The following is a 19291-nucleotide window of genomic DNA, read 5'->3' as shown; positions in this document are numbered from 1 at the left end:
GTTAAGCATCAGTAGTGATTTAGGGTGTCTGTTTTTGGATGCCCAACTGGAGACGCCTTAAAGAGATCTGATTTTTTGAGCAGGTGGATGGCTCAACACTTTCTGAAACTCAGATCTCTTTAACATGTCTAAAGGTGGGAACAGAGAAATTGAGACACCCAAAATCACTGGTCATTTTGAAAATCTTGCCTTTTATCTACAGTGTCTGAGAAGTGCAAAACACTCAAACTCTCTAACATGGGCAAATTCAAAAGAACACAGTTTTGAAACTACAGTATTATTAGCCTTCCAATTTTGACCCAATACAGTCAACCCTCTGTTTTAACTTTTATATGGATGTCTGAATTTTCATTTCCGGTACATGTGGAATTTGGGGTTTTCTGTAGGCTTTTGCCCTTCCCACCTCCCAGTAAGTGACTATTAGCTCATGAAAAGTGCAGATTCACAACACCAGCAATGTGAATTCATCTGTTTATCTCTAATCCAGGTAACAGAAACAATACAAGCCATTACCCTGTTCTGCTGATGTATCTTTACATCACTACAGCTTGCAGGAACCACACTGCTGCCATGTCTCCATTTGCTGAAATTGTCAACTACCTTGTGGATGCTTGCCCACTAGAAATGCACTGAGAAAACCAATTAATTTTTAAGAGGCCATTGTCCACCACTAGATGGCAGTACTAACCTGGTCTGCATTAGAACTTGCATTCTTGAAGGGAAATGCTCCATAGTCTATAACCAACCCCCTGAGCCAAGTGTTTTGCACTTCTTGAACACCAAATTAATCCATTTTAATCCTTGCAATTTTAAGCCTTCCAGCCAGCAGTGTATGGGGGACACACACACAATCTCCTATGAGAGCACTATTAAAAGCCATTTTTATGTTAATCACTTGGGAGTAATTTCTCACCACTGAAAAGTGAAATCTCTGTAGAATGGGACTCATGAGCATCAAGGAAGATGCTGCATTATAACTTCCATTGGGGTGCCTGGTCATTGCTGGGATTAGTTATTTTGATTTTATACAAATTCCGTACTAAAGGATGCCCAGCCCGAGCCCTGTGGGGGGCGGGGCGGAAGACATAGGAGATATTAAAAAAAATTTTTTTTTTTAAACAAAACAAAAAAACAAAACCACCACCGAAGTAGTAGCACTTTTTCCTCCTGCCCTACCACACACTAGTTGATCACAAGCCAAGTAACCCATACAGCTTAGAACTGCCTCATTGTTGTTCCCCACCCTAAACTACCTTAGCCCTCCACTTATGCTCACTCAGGATGCTTTGCTGTCTATACAGGAGGTCAACAAATTGACTTTAAAATACAGTGTATAAGACCAATACAAATAACTAGGGCTGTCAATTAATCACAATTAACTCATAAGATTAACTCAAAAAATTAATGGTGATTAATCACAGTTTTAATCGCACTGTTAAATAATAGAATACCACTTGAAATTGATTAAATATTTTGGATGTTTTTCTATATTTTCAAATACGTTGATTTCAATTACAACACGGAATACAAAGTGTACATTGCTCACTTTATATTATTTTTATTACAAATATTTGCACTGTAAAACTGATAAAAGGAATAGTATTTCAATTCACCTCATACAAATACTGTAGTGCAATCTCTATCGTGAAAGAGCAACTTACAAATGTCAATTTTTTTTTTGTTACATAACTGCACTCAGAAACAAAATGTAAAACTTTAGAGCCTACAAGTCCACTCAGTCCTACTTCTTGTACAGCCAGTGGTTAAGATAAACAAGTTTGTTTACAGGAGATAATGCTGCCCGCTTCTTATTTACAATGTCACCTGAAAATGAGAATAGACGTTTGCATGGCACTTTTGTAGCCGGAATTGCAAGGTATTACGTGCCAGTTATACTAAAAGTTCGTATGCCCCTTCATGCTTTGGCCACCATTCCAAAGGACATGCTTCTATGTTGATGACGCTCATTTAAAAAAAAAAGTGTTAATTAAATTTGACTGAACTCCTTGGGGGAGAATTGCATGTCTCCTGCTCTGTTCTACCCGCATTCTGACATATATTTCACGTTATAGCAATCTTCAATGATGACCCAGCATGTTGTTCGTTTTAAGAACACTTTCACTGCAGATTTGACAAAATGCATAGAAGATACCAATGCGAAATTTCTAAAGATAGCTACAGCACTTGACCCAAGGTTTAAGAATCTGAAGTGCCTTCCAAAATCTGAGAGGGACAAGGTGTGGAGCATGCTTTCAGAAGTCTTAAAAGACCAACACTCTGATGCAGAAACTACAGAACCCGAACCACCAAAAAAGAAAATCAACCTTCTGCTGGTGGCATCTGACTCAGATGATGAAAATGAATATGCATTGGTCCGCACTGCTTTGGATCATTATCGAGCAGAACCCATCATCAGCATGGACCCATGTCCTCTGGAATGGTGGTTGAAGCATCAAGGGACATGAATCTTTAGTGCACCTGGCATGTAAATATCTTGCGATGCCGGCTACAACAGTGCCATGCGAACGCCTGTTCTCACTTTCAGGTGACATTGTAAATAAGAAGCAGGCAGCATTATCCCCCATAAATGTAAAACTTGTTTGTCTTAGCGATTTGGCTGCACAAGAAGTAAGACTGAGTGGACTTGTAGGCTCTAAAGTTTTATATTGTTTTGTTTTTGAATGCAGTTTTTTTGTACATAATTCTATGTTTGTAAGTTCAACTTTCATGATAAAGAGATTGCACTACAGTACTTGTATTACAGATTAATTGAAAAATACTATTTTTTTACAGTGCAAATATTTAATCAGAAATAAAGTGAGCACTCTACTTTGTATTCTGTGTTGTAATTGAAATAAATATATTTGAAAATGTAGAAAACATCCAAAAATATTCAAATAAATGGTATTCTATTATTAACAGAGCAATTTTTTTAATTGCGCGATTAATCATGATTAATTTTTTTAATTGCTTGACACCTTCTAGTGACTGACACAGACGTTAGCGAATGCTTTTCACTTCTGAAATAAAGTAAATAAATAAACTTCACAGATAAGCGCCAACTAGTATCTTGCTCTCCACCCCTAAGCAAAAAGAAAGAATGTGCTTTAGCAAGACATTTGATCAAAGTGAAAAATATACTACTGTAGAACAATGAGATGCTTCCAACAGACAGGAATACCAATGGAGCACCACTCAGTGAAATGCAGGGAAATTTTTCTGACAGCACATACTCAGAGGTCAAGGTCAAGGCAGATAGTCCAGTGATCACATGGCTAATATTTCGTGCCAAGACAAGTAGCTGCAGGAGAACAATTTAAAAGGGAAGAATGAAGATTTGTTTTGGATTCTGGAGATAATGTTTCAGAAAAGTTCTGGGGCACTGCTCTGAACACATAAGGTGAAGTGTGTTATGATATAACGCCTGTTAATTTTGGAAGTTGCATGTATAACAACCTTTGGCCACACCCTTGACTGTACAGAAAATCATCCCCCTTGGATTGGTTTTTTCTGGATTTTCCTTAATTTGTAACAAAGGACAGAGTTGCCAGCTATGCTGCACATAAAACAGCAGAGCTAGAACCTCTGGTCTTCCTCTCCAAAAAACACATACCTCTATCATTTAAGCTAATTCTGAATCAATGTTGCCTGATATTAGGATTTATAACCCTTGTAGCCCAGTCAGAGGAAGTCACAGGACTGACACTTCATTCTTCGAGGCCATAATTTTTTTTCCAATACAAAACAGAACCAAAAATCAAAAACTTTGACTTTCAAAAATTGTCAATTACAAAAACTCGTTTTTGAAAACTACTTCAAACCGAAAGCTTTATATGGTTGAAAACCAGAAAAAATGTTTTGGTTTAAAAGCCATTTTTTAATGAAAAAAATATTTCAACCAGCTCTAACTCCATTATGGACCCACCTCTTCCTCGTTTAAACAGAGCTCAAGCAGCTCTGGGCAACAGTCGGTCTGGGTTCATTCCATGTTCACAAAACACAGAACTCCATAATTGCCATCTAAATCATAGCTCCTCTGCTCCACCAGCAGAAGCTACCCATTGAACTAAAGGCGAACCTCTGAAGATCCTAATTTCTATCCCTAATGCTACATGTACAATTCAGATATTAACCATGGCATATGTCGGTATGCACACATGCTGTAGCTAAGGAGAGGTTCCCCTTTTTTTGGATATGGACTTCAGCTGCTCAAGGCACAGCATCATCTATATGGGGGAATAAACAGTGTACTGCCCAGTGCGTATATGTACTACTGTCATATACCCAGGAACCTATCCTTGTAACAAAGCCCGATGCCAACTCTGTCCACATATCTATTCAAGTGACATCATCATAGGACCTAATCACATCAGCCATACCATCAGGGGCTCCATCATGTGCCAGCAATGCCCCTCTGCCATGTACATTGGCCAAACCGGACAGTCTCTACGCAAAAGAATTAATGGACACAAATCTGACATCAGGAATCATAATACTCAAAAACCAGTGGGAGAAGACTTTAACGGGTCTGGCCATTCAATGTCAGACCTGCGGGTGGCTATCTTACAACAGAAAAACTTCAAAAACAGACTCCAAAGAGAGACTGCTGAGCTGGAATTGATATGCAAACTAGACACAATCAACTCAGGATTGAATAAGGACTGGGAATGGCTGAGCCATTACAAACATTGAATCTATCTCCCCTTCTAAGTATTCTCACACTTCTTATCAAACTGTCTGTACTAGGCTATCTTGATTATCACTTCAAAAGTTTTTTTCTCTTACTTAATTGGCCTCTGAGTTGGTAAGACAACTCCCACCTGTTCATGCTCTCTGTATGTGTGTATATATATCTCCTCAATATATGTTCCACTCTATATGCATCCGAAGAAGTGGGCTGCAGTCCACGAAAGCTTATGCTCTAATAAATTTGTTAGTCTCTAAGGTGCCACAAGTACTCCTGTTCTTTTTACTGTCATATAGCGATAGAATGCCCAAAGTGTATTAGAGCTCCAGCCACCAGAGGGCAATGTAATCAGACACTAAGAAGATACAAGTCTAAATACTGCAAGAGCCAGCGAGTCCTAGTGTATAGGAGACCTGTGTTCTATTTCTGACTCTGCCACTGACCATCACCTCTCCATGCCCTGGTTGTAAAATGGGCATAATGATACTTACCTCTTTTGTAAAGCACATTGAGATCTATAATAAAACGTACTGCGTAAGAGCTAGGTATAACACTACAGGAGGCTCTCGGTTAGCTTGAGAGGCAGAAGCTGAAAATGTTGGTGCTGAAAGCTATGGATGGGCACTAGGTCTGAAGCCACGTGTCTCCAGATTAAATGGTGACTTGTGTCTCTACCATGGACTTTTTAAAATAGGATTCAGAAAATATGACAGTCTTTAACAATGATCTGCCCCATCCTCGTGAGAGTCCATACACTAATACTACAGATAGGGCTACACCACAACTGGGAGCATGCCTCCCAGCCCAGGTAGATGGACATGCACACACCTGCTCTGCTCAAGCTAGTACACTAGAAATAGTGCGGATGTTGTGGAATGTGAAATGGCTTGGGCTAGCTACCGGAGTATAAGCCTGTCCTACTCCCTGGGTCCGTACTCAGGTGGCTAACCCATGCCACGAGGTCCACACTTCTAGCTCAAGTGCACTAGCTCAAGCAGAGCTAGCATGTGTCTGTCCACCTAGGCTGCAAGGTGCAGCTGGGACCCGGGCAGGGAGCGGCACTCAGCTCTGCTCCTGGCCCCATCCCCCTCACTGTGCCCGGGGTCTCGGCCGCCGGCCCCACGCCCAGGGCTCCGCTCTTAGCCGTGACTGCTGGCCTGGGGCTCTGCTCTTGGCTGTGGCCCCCAACCCCAGGCTGCCAGCCTCAGCTCTGCCCCCGCACCAAGCTGTGGCCCCAGCCTTGGCTTCCCTTATCCTGTACCCTGTCCGAGTCCCCCCGCTCCCGGAACCACAGCCCCACTCCTGGCTCGGGGGAGGGGGCGCAGACAGAGGTAAGGGGGGGCGTGAGGTAAAAAGCTTGGGCACCACTGCTGTACATACTATGCGCTTTTCCTCGATAAAACAATGGTTAATCTCAACAATGAACACAAATGCATCTACACACACTGCTAAAATATCAAGACAGAGCTTTAAGTGTGAACATTTGACACCAAAACTAGACTGTAGTATCCTGTGCAGAAATGAAAGATACTATTTATAAACTGTGACAAAAGAAAGCAGTCAACAAAACTGCAGCATGGAGGTGAGGTACATTTTATTTTTGAGAGGGGAGATTTTTGAAAGCACAAAAGGCAGTCAGACACTGACCTCCCGTTGATTTTCACAAGATGTAAGTCAGGGCAGAATTTGTCCCTATAGCTTTTAGATGCTCAGACAGAAGGTTAGCAAAATATAGCTTAATGAGGACTCACTCTGGAATTTAGCAGATATTAATTAATAAGTGGAAAAATCTGTTTTCTTTCCTGACAATCCATCTCTTTTCTATGTAAAGTAACTAAAAAAAAAAACCACACTGAGCAATTTACAAGGCATCCAATATTTTTAGATGTGGGATTATGTATAATAATTTTAAAATAAGAAAAGGTGAGTTGGAAGACTGTGATGTTGCCATAACATGACAACTGAGGAGAGTCCTGACAAATCTAAAAAACAATTACTTGAAGGCACAAGATTTTTTTTTTTTTAATATATGCATCAAATATGCTGTTATGTTGAAAGATGCTGGAACATATAGGCCCTGGTCTGATAAATATTGAAGCACATGTATTTTTATGTACATAAGGCCACGTGACAAAGTTCCTCTTCTATCTTGGTGGGTCCTGTGCTTATTGGCGATTTTCTTGCCTCAGAGATTCACCATGTGGGTTGGGGAACAGCCCAGAGACCTTCTCCTCTGGGAGAACCCACAGTCCAGGTCAATTGGGAGGTTTGGGGGGAACCCAGGCCTGCCCTCTACTCCAGGTTCCAGCTCAGGGCCCTGTGGACTGCAGCTCATAGACTCATAGACTTTAAGGTCAGAAGGGACCATTATGATCATCTGGTCTGACCCCCTGCATGCTGCAGGCCACAAAACCGTCCCTACCCTTCCCTTGACTCTGCTGATGAAGTCCCCAAATCCTATGTCTTGGTGACTTCAATTGGCAGAGAACCCTCCTGCTAGCGATCCCTGCCCCATGCTGCGGAGGAAGGCGAAAAACCTCCAGGGCCTCAGGCAATCTACCCTGGAGGAAAATTCCTTCCCGATCCCAAATATGGCGATCAGTAAGACCCCGAGCATGTAGGCAAGAGTCTCCAGCCTGACCCTTGTTAGCCATTATACTATTTACCTGCTATTGCTCGGTATTCCTCAGCTAATATGTTTTACCATTAAACCATTCCCTCCATAAACTTATCTAATTTAATCTTAAAACCAGACAGGTCCCTCGCCCCCACCGTTTCCCTCGGAAGGCCGTTCCAATATTTCACCCCTCTGACGGTCAGAAACCTTCGTCTAATTTCAAGCCTAAACTTCCCCACTGCCAGTTTATATCCATTCGTTCTCGTGTCCACATTAGTACTAAGCTGGAATAATTCCTCTCCCTCCCTGGTATTTATCCCTCTGATATATTTAAAGAGAGCAATCATATCCCCCCTCAGCCTTCGTTTTGTCAGACTAAACAACCCGAGCTCCTCTAGTCTCCTTTCATACGACAGGTTTTCCATTCCTCTGATCATCCTAGTGGCCCTTCTCTGCACCCGTTCCAATTTGAGTTCATCTTTTTTAAACATGGGAGACCAGAACTGCACACAGTACTCCAAATGAGGTCTCACCAGCGCCTTATACAACGGAAGCAGCACCTCCTTATCCCTACTAGATATACCTCGCCTAATGCATCCCAAGACCGCATTGGCTTTTTTCACCGCCATGTCACATTGTCGATTCATAGTCATCCTCCGGTCTACAAGAACCCCTAGGTCCTTCTCCTCTTCCGTTACTTCTAACCAATGCGTCCCCAGCTTGTAACTAAAATTGTTGTTAGTCATCCCTAAATGCATCACCTTACACTTTTCACTATTAAATTTCATCTTATTTCTGATACTCCAATTCACAAGCTCATTCAAGTCTCCCTGCAGAATATCCCTATCCTCCTCCGAATTGGCAACACCTCCCACCTTTGTATCATCCGCAAACTTTATCAGTCCACTCCTGCAATCGGTTCCGAGGTCAGTAATAAATAGATTAAATAAAATGGGTCCCAAAACCGAACCCTGAGGAACTCCACTGGTAACCTCCCTCCAACCTGACAGTTCACCCTTCAATACGACCCGCTGCATTCTCCCCATTAACCAATTCCTTATCCACCTCTGGATTTTCATATTGATCCCCATCTTTTCCAGCTTAACCAATAATTCCTCATGGGATACAGTATCAAACGCTTTACTGAAATCCAGGTATATTAGGTCCACCGCATTTCCCTTATCTAATAAGTCCATTACTTTCTCGAAGAAGGAGATCAGATTCGTTTGGCACGATCTGCCCTTCGTAAAACCATGTTGTAATTTATCGCACTTGCCATTAACCTCAAGGTCCTCAACTAGTTTCTCTTTCAGAATTTTCTCCAGCACCTTGCACACTACAGATGTTAAACTAACAGGCCTGTAGTTACCCGGATCACTTTTTTTCCCTTTCTTGAAAATAGGAACCACATTAGCTATTCTCCAGTCTAACGGAACCACCCCCGAGTTTACAGATTCATTAAATATTATCGCTAATGGCCCTGCTATTTCTCGCGCCAATTCCTTCAATATTCTCGGATGAAGATCGTCCGGTCCTCCCGACTTAGCCCCATTAAGGCGTTCGAGCTTTGTTTCTACCTCGGATATGGTAATCCCCCATCCTGTTTGCCCCTCTGTCACGGTGCTAGTATCCCTAATACCTTCATTGGCCTCATTAAACACCGATGCAAAATATTCATTGAGATATTGCGCCATGCCTAGATTATCTTTAATCTCCTCTCCGGCTATAGTCTTCAGCGGTCCTACTTCTTCCTTCTTTGCTTTCTTCCTATTTATATGGCTGTAAAACCTCTTACTATTGCTTTTAATTCCCCTCGCTAGGTCCAACTCTACACGGCTTTTGGCCTTTCTCACTCTATCTCTACATGCTCTGACTTCACTAAGGTAAGTTTCCTTACTGATCCCTCCCCTCTTCCACTCTTTGTACGCTTTCTGTTTTTTTCCTAATTGCCCCTTTGAGTCGGTCGCTCATCCAGCTCGGTCTAAATCTCTTGCTTAGTAATCTTTCTCCCTTTTTTGGGATACAGGCCTCTGACAGCTCATGCATCTTTAACTTAAAGTAATCCCAGGCTTTATCTGCCTTAAGATTCATTAATATGTTTGCCCAATCCACTTCCCTTACCAGTCCCCTTAGTTTGTTAAAATTGGCCTTTTTAAAATTATAAACCCTAGTCTTTGATTTAATTCTGTTACTCCTTCCGTTTAGTTTAAACCGGATTAGCTCATGATCGCTGGAGCCCAAGTTGTCCCCTACTACCACTTCCTCAACGAGGTCCTCACTAGTCACCAAAATCAAATCTAAAATGGCCTCCCCCCTCGTCTGTTCGGCTACCACTTGATGAAGGAAATGATCAGCAAGCACATCTAGGAACATCTGAGCCCTATTATTGCTACTAGCGTTTGTTCCCCAATCTATATCCAGGAAGTTAAAGTCCCCCATAATTACACAGTTCCTATTAGTATTTACTTCTCTAAACACATTAAATAGTTCTTTATCCATATCCTGGGTTGATCCTGGCGGTCTATAGCACACCCCAAGCACTATCCCCGGGGAGGCTCTAGTCGTCCTTTTACCCAGTGTGAGTATTGCCCAGACGGATTCCGTGTTATCTATTCCATCAACTATTATTTTTTTACAGCTTATCTCACTATTGACATACAATGCCACCCCGCCACCCTTACCTTTGTTCCAGCTGTCTATAGTGCCTCCTGTAACAGCTGCATGACAGCTACAACTCCCTGGGCTACTTCCCCATGGCCTCCTCCAAACACCTTCCTTATTCTCACCACAGGACCTTCCTCCTGGTGTCGATAACACTTGTGCTTCTCAGTCCTCCAGTAGCACTCCCTCTCCCTCTCCCTCTCCCTCTCAGCTCCTTGCGCCTCTTGCTCCCAGCTCCTCACACTCCCACCACAAACTGGGGTGAGCTCCTTTTTAAAACCCAGGTGCCCTGATTAGCCTGCCTTAATTGATTCTAGCAGCTTCTTCTTAATTGGCTCCAGGTGTCCTAATTAGCCTGCCTGCCTTAACTGGTTCTAGCAAGTTCCTGATTACTCTAGTACAGCCCCTGCTCTGGTCACTCAGGGAACAGAAAACTACTCATCCAGTGAACAGTATATTTGCCCTCTACCAGACTCCTGTACCCCACTGGTCTGGGTCTGTCACAGCCCATTGACTTCAATAGGCCTCCTCATGGGTGTAAAAAGTGTGTGTGTGCATACAGGTGCCTCCCATATTCAGCAGACTGGGGAATTCATTTCCTGGGATCTATGGGGTTGGAAAGCCATGCCAACTCAAAACTAAATCTTGTTTTCTTTTTGCATTCTTCATGCTCAGAAATGGCCAAATGATTTTATTTGTAAGTGTCATATATCAAGTGTCAGCTTTGGAGCCTAATTGAATAGCTCTGTTAAAAACTCTTCAATCCTAACAAGAATGTTGATGGACCTCATATGTTGGCAGTGTGAACAACGTCACTCTGTTCTTCCATAATACTCTGAGCACTGTTACACAGTGCTCTAAGTACTGTACGTTAAGTACAAAATGAATTCACTCAAGTATGAAAAATAGTGCAGTAAAAGGATGATGTATGTCGATGAAATTATTAAGAGTCTTTACCAGGATTCAGTGGACCAAATCTTGCTAAATCCCCAATATAGAGGGCCAAATCTAGTCTCTCTCAGGCTGAAACTGCTCCCTTCCATGAAAAAACTCACAGGAAGAGATAAGGGTATGTTTATGTGGAAGAAAATGATTAAATTCCTCTAGAGTGAGGGTCTCTGTCTGGGGCTCATAATGCCAACAGGTGTCAAGGGGTTGTGATCACCCTGTTCTTCCCACATTACTAAAGTAGAGAGGTCCAGGCTTTGAGAACCACTACTCTAGAGCTTCTTCTGAATACTTTCATTGAGGGGGAGGGAATACCCTGCCTTCTCCCCATCAGAAGAAGCTGGGAGTTCAGTCCCCAGAACTTACAGCTCTTTCGGTATCTAATCTCCTGGGTCTTGAGCCTCAGTTCTGCTGCTCTCTCCTGGCTCTGTTTCCACAGGTCTGGTGGAGCCATGCTGACATGGTTCCTGAGCTGTCCACTGCCCCTGCAGCCTCCTCTTAAGAGGGTTCCATTGCATGGAGGGGTGGGGGTCTGCTCAGGAATTAATACAACCTGAAGTTGCACTAGATACTTTACTAGCAGTAGCTGGTAAAGAGTTTTAACTTCTTCAAAAGTAAAGAATAGCTTCTTCGCCTTACACGAGAGTCTGTGCGTGTTACTGGAGTCAGCTCAGACTTTAGGTAGAATCTTTAAACAACAGCATCTTATGCAACATGTGGTCTGAAGTCAGTAGAAAGACTCCCACCGACTTCAGTGGGCTTTGGACCAAGCCCTAATTGTGTAAGATATAGGGGAAAGTTTTGAGCCCCATATTAACATTTTTCATGGTGAATGATTATCCACAAAGCATTCAGTCTGGCATTTGGAAGCAAAGATTCCTATTCTGGCCCTCCCCACTGTAGACTCAGCAGCAGAATAAACAGAGCCATGCTTGAAAAACATTTTTGCTGTGGGAAGTCAGGAACAGCTTTGTATTTAGACTCTACTGCTGGATCTATTATTTCAGATCGCCTTGGGCAAAGGAAGCAAAAGGAACAGTTCTACAAAGGGGACTGTCCAGTGTCTCATTAGACTACAAAAGCACATCTTGGATGCATGTATACCTGGGCAGAGTACAGTGTGCTTGAACCTTATTGTGCCTCTAAACTTCTTGAATACTAAAGTGATGGTAAAGACAGCACTTGAAAAAAATTGTTCAAAACAATTGAAATAACACGTTTGTAGTGAAAACCTTCTGCATTATCCTGTTCTTTTGTCATGTGCATCTCAGCTAGCAACAACAACAAAAGTAGAAAAAGTGACTTTGAAAATATGGAAACTGTAGAACCCTGCAAGATTCTAGTACCAAAAAATTACATGAACGAAAGTATGTTTTATTGTTTACATGCTGCATGAATGCTTCAGATAAATGATAGGATTTCCATGTAAACAATGTAGAGTTATATTTGTACAACCAAAGGATTAAGCAATTTCAGTTACCATGAGCGATGGCGGAATTGACCAAAAAAAAAAAAAAAAAAAAAAGTAGGCTACTTCCACGAGCTTTTTTTCTTCACACCATCTTACATCAGGTCTGAGAATGCCATGCAATGGTTCTCAAATGTTACATTACAAGCTATTTTCTATTTTTTCTTCAAGGTATTGGTCGGAGGAGAAGGGAAATGCAGTTCATATGTTATGGATTACACTACAAATTCAACCCCTACTTTTGTATTCAAGGTCTGATTAAAATCTATGATGTAGAAAGTGAAACACCAGGAATAACAAAGGGGTGCAATTAATCTAACAGCAATAACATAAAATAACCTGAACAGAAGTTTTGGAAATCACATACAGAAACAAAGAGCAACCAGAAGACATTGACATAGTATGAGAATATAAGAGTCTGCTATAGAGTTTGCACAAAGCTACTATGCCCAGCCCTTTAACAATTTAAATTATTATAGGAGCAACCATCACTGCTGGTAAGGGTCATTTCCATCAAAGGCTTCAAATGAGTCTGTCTATAAGCAAAAATTAATTTTAGATTTTCAATTGAAATAACAACAGGTATTACAAATAAAATAATGTCTTCTCATTCATTTTCATGCTGCACACAAAGGCAGATAGATTCTATGGTAATAGGTGCTTTAAAAATGCTGTTGATGCCCATTCATTTAAATACATGCAGACTTCTGACCCTTGTGAAAATGATCATTGACAATCTAATACCACAATAATTACTGAAGAGAAAAATAAGAGATGACTTTTATCTGATTGTATTAAGGAATCACTTACCTGAAAATATCATTTGGACTTGTCAGCAGACATCCTCACCTGCTCACATCATGCAGACTTGGAAGTTTCATATTTCAACATAAAAAATAAAAGATGCTACCATCGCCTAATGAATGAGGTAGTTCCACTGTGGAGAGTTTGCTGCTAATGTTGGAATTCCTTTGGAGGAATGAAGACAGACACAGACTAGGGAGGCGTGTCTTCCAGAGATGTAAAATAAAGGGCTTGTGCTCCTTTATGAAATACCATTGCAAACGCAAAGAAAGCTTATTAGTTATTGAGCCATTTACTTTCTCAGCAAGCATACTGACTGGCTGGCTGTTATTCCAGCTTGCTTTTCCATCAAGTCCAGATACAGTTTGTCTGGCACAGTTCTATTCAAATGCTACAGAGGATCACTGGCTGTTCTAGTTTGCTGGGAACAAAACAGCAACAAGCTCCACGGCTGCACGTCTTTGTGAGACTGCACAATGCTCTGTTTCAAGGCAGAATGCCCCTGCTCTGATATACCATTTAGCACACAGCTGGGTTTTACAAACCTAGCTCCTGATTCCATACCTGTAAGAATAGTTATACCTTCATTTGATTATTTATAGGACTATTAAAATTCTTGTTAGAGAAAGGTATGTAAAATGAAATACTGACCCTATTCTCTTTGGAGTCAAAACTCCTCCTAGATTTTATTATTCTCTTTGGTGATAACTTTATAATTTATATTTTATCAGTTTGATTTTTTTTAAATACTGAAAACATAGATCAACCTCCTGATTCTTAATGCCAACTTGGTAATATTCTTTTTTTGTGTGTGTTACGCAAGCAGTAAGGATGGGTGAATGGAAGAATACATTGGCCCCAAGCAGCGCAAATATTGGTCTAGTTCAATAAACTAAGTGTTCCCCAAAAGGAATAGGGAAAATAATTGGCTTTCAGACACGTGAGCACCAAGATGGGTCTCAGTGTTAGAGGAGGACTGCAACCTGACATGAGAGAATCCCAGCCAGTCTATGTCTGGATATAGAGTCTCAGTCATTCCTCACTTATTGTGGGTGCTGGAATAGCCCAAGCAATTTGCTACCCTCAGTGTCCTTAGAAAATTCATTTTTGCTGTTTTGGGAGAGGAGTGGGGAGAAGAGGAGGTGGCGGGAGGTGAGGACCAGGTTTGGAACAGTAAGCACCAAGTCCAAGTGGTGTCTGTTCAGGGAGTAAACGGAAGCTAGCCACGTCTGCAGGGGACTGAGGCATAGCTTTGTGTGCCAGACCATGTAGGTGCACGCGGCTATGTGTCCCAGTAGCTTGAGGCAAACCTGGGCTGTCATGATTGGTTGGACAATGACCTTGGATATCATGTCCAACGTGATCCAGAACTGGGCCTCCGGAAGGAAGGCTCTGGCTTTGGTCGAGTTGAGCAGTGCCCCAATCAACTCTATTCTCTGAACTGGAATAAGGGTCAACTTTTGCTCGTTTATCAATAGTCCCAGCACTCAGAAGGTGGCTTGGACCAGGCTGATGCTGTTCTTTACTTGAGCCTCTGAATGACCCTTGATCAGCCAGTCATTGAGGTACATGTATGCCTGAACACCTTGCTGTCTGAGGAAGGCAGCTACCACTGCCATGCATTTTGTGAAAACCCGGGGGGGCTGCGGACAGGCCGACGGGAAGAGTGGTGAATTGGTAATGATCTGTGGCCACTGAAGATAAAAATGTGAAAGTAAGCATCCGTCAAGGGTGGGTGGCATACTAGTTCCCTGGAGCCAGGGAGGGAATGATGGAGGCCAGGGAGACCATGCGAAACCTCAGTTTCTTGAGATATCTGTTGAGATGACTCAGGTCCAGTATGGGGGAAAGGTCCCCTTTGGCCTTTGTGCTTAGGAAATAACGGGAGTAAAACCCCTTCCCTCTCAAGTTTTGAGGTAACTTCTCCATGGCCCCCATCTGTAGGAGTGTCTGCACCTCCTGGGAAAGTAGTTGCTCGTGAGAAGGGTCCCTGAAGAGGGACAGGTATGGGGTGTGGTAAGGAGGGGTAGATGAAAACTGCAGGGTATAACCAATCGCCACTGTATTTAACACCCAGGAGTCCAATGTTATGTGGAACCATGCCAGGCTAAAGTGGGACAGTTGATCCAAAAATAAAGGGGAGGCAGAATCTGTAGTGGGAACTGGTACAGCACCCTGGGGCGCACCTTCAAAAGCCTGCTTGGTCCTACTGGAGTACCTATGTGACCCTAGCTGGGAGGTTGAGGTGAACGGACGTGGTTGACAGCACTTGTAACCTCTCCCTTTTCTCTTATAGGAGTACTGTCTCAGAGGCGGAGCCAAGAAGCATGGCGGCTGTTGAGGCCTGACGTGCTTCCTCGAAGTGAACGGAGGAAGAGGCCCAGGGACCTGAGGGTAGCCCTTGAGTCCTTCAGGCCATGTAGTCTCACGTTCATCTGCTCTGAAAATAGTGACGGGCCTTCGAAAGGGAGGCCCTGGATAGACTGCTGGCTCTCCTGATCGAGTCCCGATGACTGCAGCCAAGAGCATCATCTCATGGTGACTACAGAGGTCATTGTCCTGGCCGCCATGTCTGCTGCGTCCAGTGCCTCCTGGAGAGAGGCTCTGGCAACATTCTTTCCTTGTTCTAAGATGGCTGAAAATTCCTGCCATAAGTCTTGAGACATGGAGTCCTTAAATTTGGACAGAGTCCCACAAATTGTAGTCGTATCTCCAGAGTAAGGCTTGCTGGTTTGAGATACATAGTTGTAGACTCCCTGTCAAATAAACTTTCCTCCCAAACAGATCAAGTTTCTTTGCATCCTTCTGTTTGGGGGTAGCACTCAACTGGCTCTGGCTCTCCCATTTGTTAGCCACCAGTATGGATGAGGGACCCAGGAGGGGGTGAGAGTACAGATACTCATACCCACTCACTGGCACATAATATTTCTTCTCTGTGCTCTTTGAAGTGGGGAATGGGGGGGAAGAAAAGATGGGGTCTTCCACAGGACTCTGAACAGACTTATTACCGCCTCACTAATGGGTAAGGCTAATTTAGATGGAACTGCTGCAACCAGAATGTCAATGAGGCTGTGAGAGGATTCCTGAATGCCTCAATCTCAAGCCCCAGGTTAGCGGCTATTCGCTTTAAAAGCTCTTGATGAGCCCTAAAGTCATCTTCGGGAAGCGAGCTGCTCGGCCCCAAGTCGGCCTCATCCGGGGAAGAGGAGGAAGAGGCCTGTACTGGAGGAGGGGCCACCATCTTCAGCTTCTTCTTCAGCCTCAATAACCTCCAAAGGGGCCACATTTTGTAAATCAGTACTGGATTGGTACTGGAGTCAGGGTCTGGTGCCAATCATGGAGGAACAGGAGCCTGCCTCTCAGAAGCAACCAAGTATGAATGGTGGGAGGGTAGACCTAGTACCGGGGGAAATCTCCCAAGGGTTTCAGTATGGCCACTTCATAGACCACTATCCTCCTGCCACGTACCAGTGGGGGAACCCGCACCAAGGTCCTTCGGCATGAAGGACGGGTACTGGCGGCCCTAAAGTTTAACTTATAGGGTTCTGCATCAGACTCAGATGAAGAATCCTCCCTAGGCAACCACAGGGGAGCGGTACCTCTCACTGCCTCCAATCAGTGCCAAGGGTCCAGTGACCAGTGGCAGGCTGGGGACAACCTCGCAGAGGACAGATAAGTTGGCTTGCCTCTAAAAAGCAGTCAGTGGCCCAGTGCCAGGAAGGAGCTCAGAGCACCGTGCTCTCTCCTGCTCAAGGACGACAAAGCCGGCAGCTGACCTAATGGGGTCGGCAGGACCGGGAGTGACAACAAGTCTCTGGCTACTGTTTGCGGGGTTGAAGGCACTGCAGTTCCGCTGGTGCCGCGATGACTTCCTGCTGTCGGCGGAAGGTCCCGCATTAGACTCTATGGAGTAGATGGTGCTGCCATGGGACCAGGGGTGGAAGAGTGCCCAATGCGGTCGCACTCCACTGCCTTCCCCTTGCTTGCCTTTCTTTGGCACTGGCGAGCGCCCTCTATTGGAATGCTACTTTTTGTGCTTCTTCCTCAGTCTGCCTGGTGGAGAGCAGTGCCGGAGGAGCACTTTGCACCAAGTTCCGAGGCTGGTCTAAGAGCAGCTTCCTTTAGGATAGCCTTAAGTCTGACTGCGCTGTCCTTCTTTGTGCAAAGTCCCGACAAATTTGGCAGAGGTCTTTCATGTGAGATTCTCCCAGACAACTGGAGTGTGGGTCATTTACAAGCATAGACTTGCCACAGGAGGCACAAGGTTTGAGGGGAGGGTGCTAACTATCTACATTAAAAGTGCAGCCTGCCATGTTTTAAGGTCATGCCAGGAATACCAAGAGGGATGCACTGAAACAAAAATAACTCTGGGAGGACATTCATCTTCAGCGAGGCAACCCTACCTAGCCGAGAAATTTCATATTTGTTCCATTCCCCCAGGTATTTTATTTTAAAGATTGCTTTACACATTTAAATGTATATAGCTGACAACAGTTTATTTTGACCCTTTTGGGAATATTAATTCCTAAAATTTCACGTTTATTTTGAAGCCTGATACCTGCCCAAATTCCAAATCAACTGTTCCATAATTTTTAGCATGTTTTGCTGCCCTTTAACAAGGGTTGGTTTCTCATATTTATTTGAAATGGCTCCATTGTCAAAGCAAACAGAGGATAAGGGGAAGGCTTGTCTTGTACCCCTAGACAAATTAAAAGGAGGTGATTGATGATCATTAACCAAAGCAGACAATCAAAGATGAGTAAGGCTACATTTTAGTCATGGGTATTTTTAGTAAAAGTCATGGAGAGGTCACAGGCAGTGTAGAGGTCTTGGCCGAGGTTCGGCCCTCAGTGGGGCTGTGGGGTATCCCACCGCCTCGCTCTGGTCCGCCGTCAGTCCTGGTCCGGCGGTAGTGTGGGACAGCAAACACACGGTTAGGGGCTCAGGTCCTTAAGCAGGGGCTGAGCCAATAGTTCAGGAAAAGCCCCAGGCCCTCAATCAGGGCGGGCAGCAACCACGCAGTCTGGAGCTCAGGCCCTTAAGCAGGGGCTGAGCCAAATGTTCATGAACCCAGGCCCTTAAGCAGGGGCTGAGTCAATGAGTTTGTAGCAGCCCAGGCCCTAGGTCAGGGCGGAGCAGCAATCAAATAGTCAGGAACCCAGGCCCTTAAGCAGGGGCTGAGTCAATGAGCGAGAGGTCCCAGCCTCTCTAGGCCAGGGAAAGGGGGAGTCTGCTACCCAAGGAGTGGGTGGCAGGGGGAACGCAGGCCCTCCCACTCCACTGCGTCCCAGCCCGGGGCCCTAGCAGAAGTGGAAACTCGCAGCTGTCAGTGGGGATCCTGACCGCAACACACTGACATAGGCTCTGGCAGTGCTGCAGCCAGACTGGGGTCGGCTGCCCCGGGGCTACTTCCACACTCCCCATCGTAGGGTACCTGGACCGTACTAGTGTCTTCAGTGATCTCCACCAGCATCGGTTCCTCCAGGTAGGTAGCGAAAGGTAGGGTCGGCTCCTCCTCGGGGTAGCTGGAAAGGGGCAGGCTCGGCCAGTCCTCCTCGGGGTAACGGGCGAGGGTTAAGCTCGGCTGGCCTGGTGAGTCCTCAGGCCGGTCGTGGCCTGCTGCTGTCTCCCAAGCAGGAGCTCGGCCACAGACGTCTGCTCTCTCCAGCGGCTTGTTCTCCACTGAGCTCTGCAGGCGGGCTTTTATACTTCCGGGTCGGCACCGTGACCTCTGAGGGGCGGGCGCCGGACCCAGTAGCTCCGCCCACGTTGGTGTTAGGGAAGGTTCGGCCCTCAGCAGGGCTGTGGGGTATCCCACCGCCTCGCTAGAGGCAGTAAACAAAAATTAATGGCCCGTGGCCTGTCCATGACTTCTACTATATGCCCCTCATTAAAACTTGGACTGGGGGGCGGCGGATGCTCTGGGGGGCGGAGGTGTGGTCTGGGGGCACCACTAGTGCTGAAGGGAGGCTGGCCCAGGACTCCTGCTGGTGCGGGGGCGGGTGTATGGGTGGTGGCGCGTGGCTGGGTGGGGGAGACAGCAGCGCCCGACCCGGGACCCCTGCTCGTGCTGGGAGGGAGCAGGCAGCAGCATGCAGACCAGGAC

The 19291-nt window shown here is 44.7% G+C and overlaps 2 protein-coding genes across 28 annotated transcripts in view; one reads left to right on the top strand and one right to left on the bottom strand.

The window, feature by feature from the left end:
* LOC122172682 (uncharacterized) overlaps nucleotides 1–17910 on the top strand; it is a 101115-nt gene extending 83205 nt beyond the window's left edge. For all 14 annotated transcript variants that reach the window (XR_010599160.1, XR_010599163.1, XR_006173202.2 and 11 more), the window contains one exon: nucleotides 15482–17910. The gene's annotated coding sequence lies outside the window, so the exon portion shown is untranslated. The remainder of the gene's footprint in view (nucleotides 1–15481) is intronic.
* The window catches only part of TMEM108 (transmembrane protein 108), a 261335-nt gene that overhangs the window by 25077 nt on the left and 216967 nt on the right, over nucleotides 1–19291 (bottom strand). The window contains exon 1 of one of the 14 annotated variants that reach the window (XM_005278638.5): nucleotides 13192–14258. The exons of the other annotated variants lie outside the window; for them this stretch is intronic. Coding sequence (XP_005278695.2) covers nucleotides 13192–13204 — 13 coding nt within the window. The 5' untranslated portion in view covers nucleotides 13205–14258. Of the gene's footprint in view, nucleotides 1–13191; nucleotides 14259–19291 lie in introns of those variants that run through there. 14 annotated transcript variants of the gene reach the window in all.

Source organism: Chrysemys picta, chromosome 2, assembly GCF_011386835.1.
Source record: "Chrysemys picta bellii isolate R12L10 chromosome 2, ASM1138683v2, whole genome shotgun sequence".
NCBI classification, from domain to species: Eukaryota; Metazoa; Chordata; order Testudines; family Emydidae; genus Chrysemys; species Chrysemys picta.
Note: the sequence above shows the minus strand (reverse complement) of the source record. Positions and strands in the feature narration are given on the sequence as shown.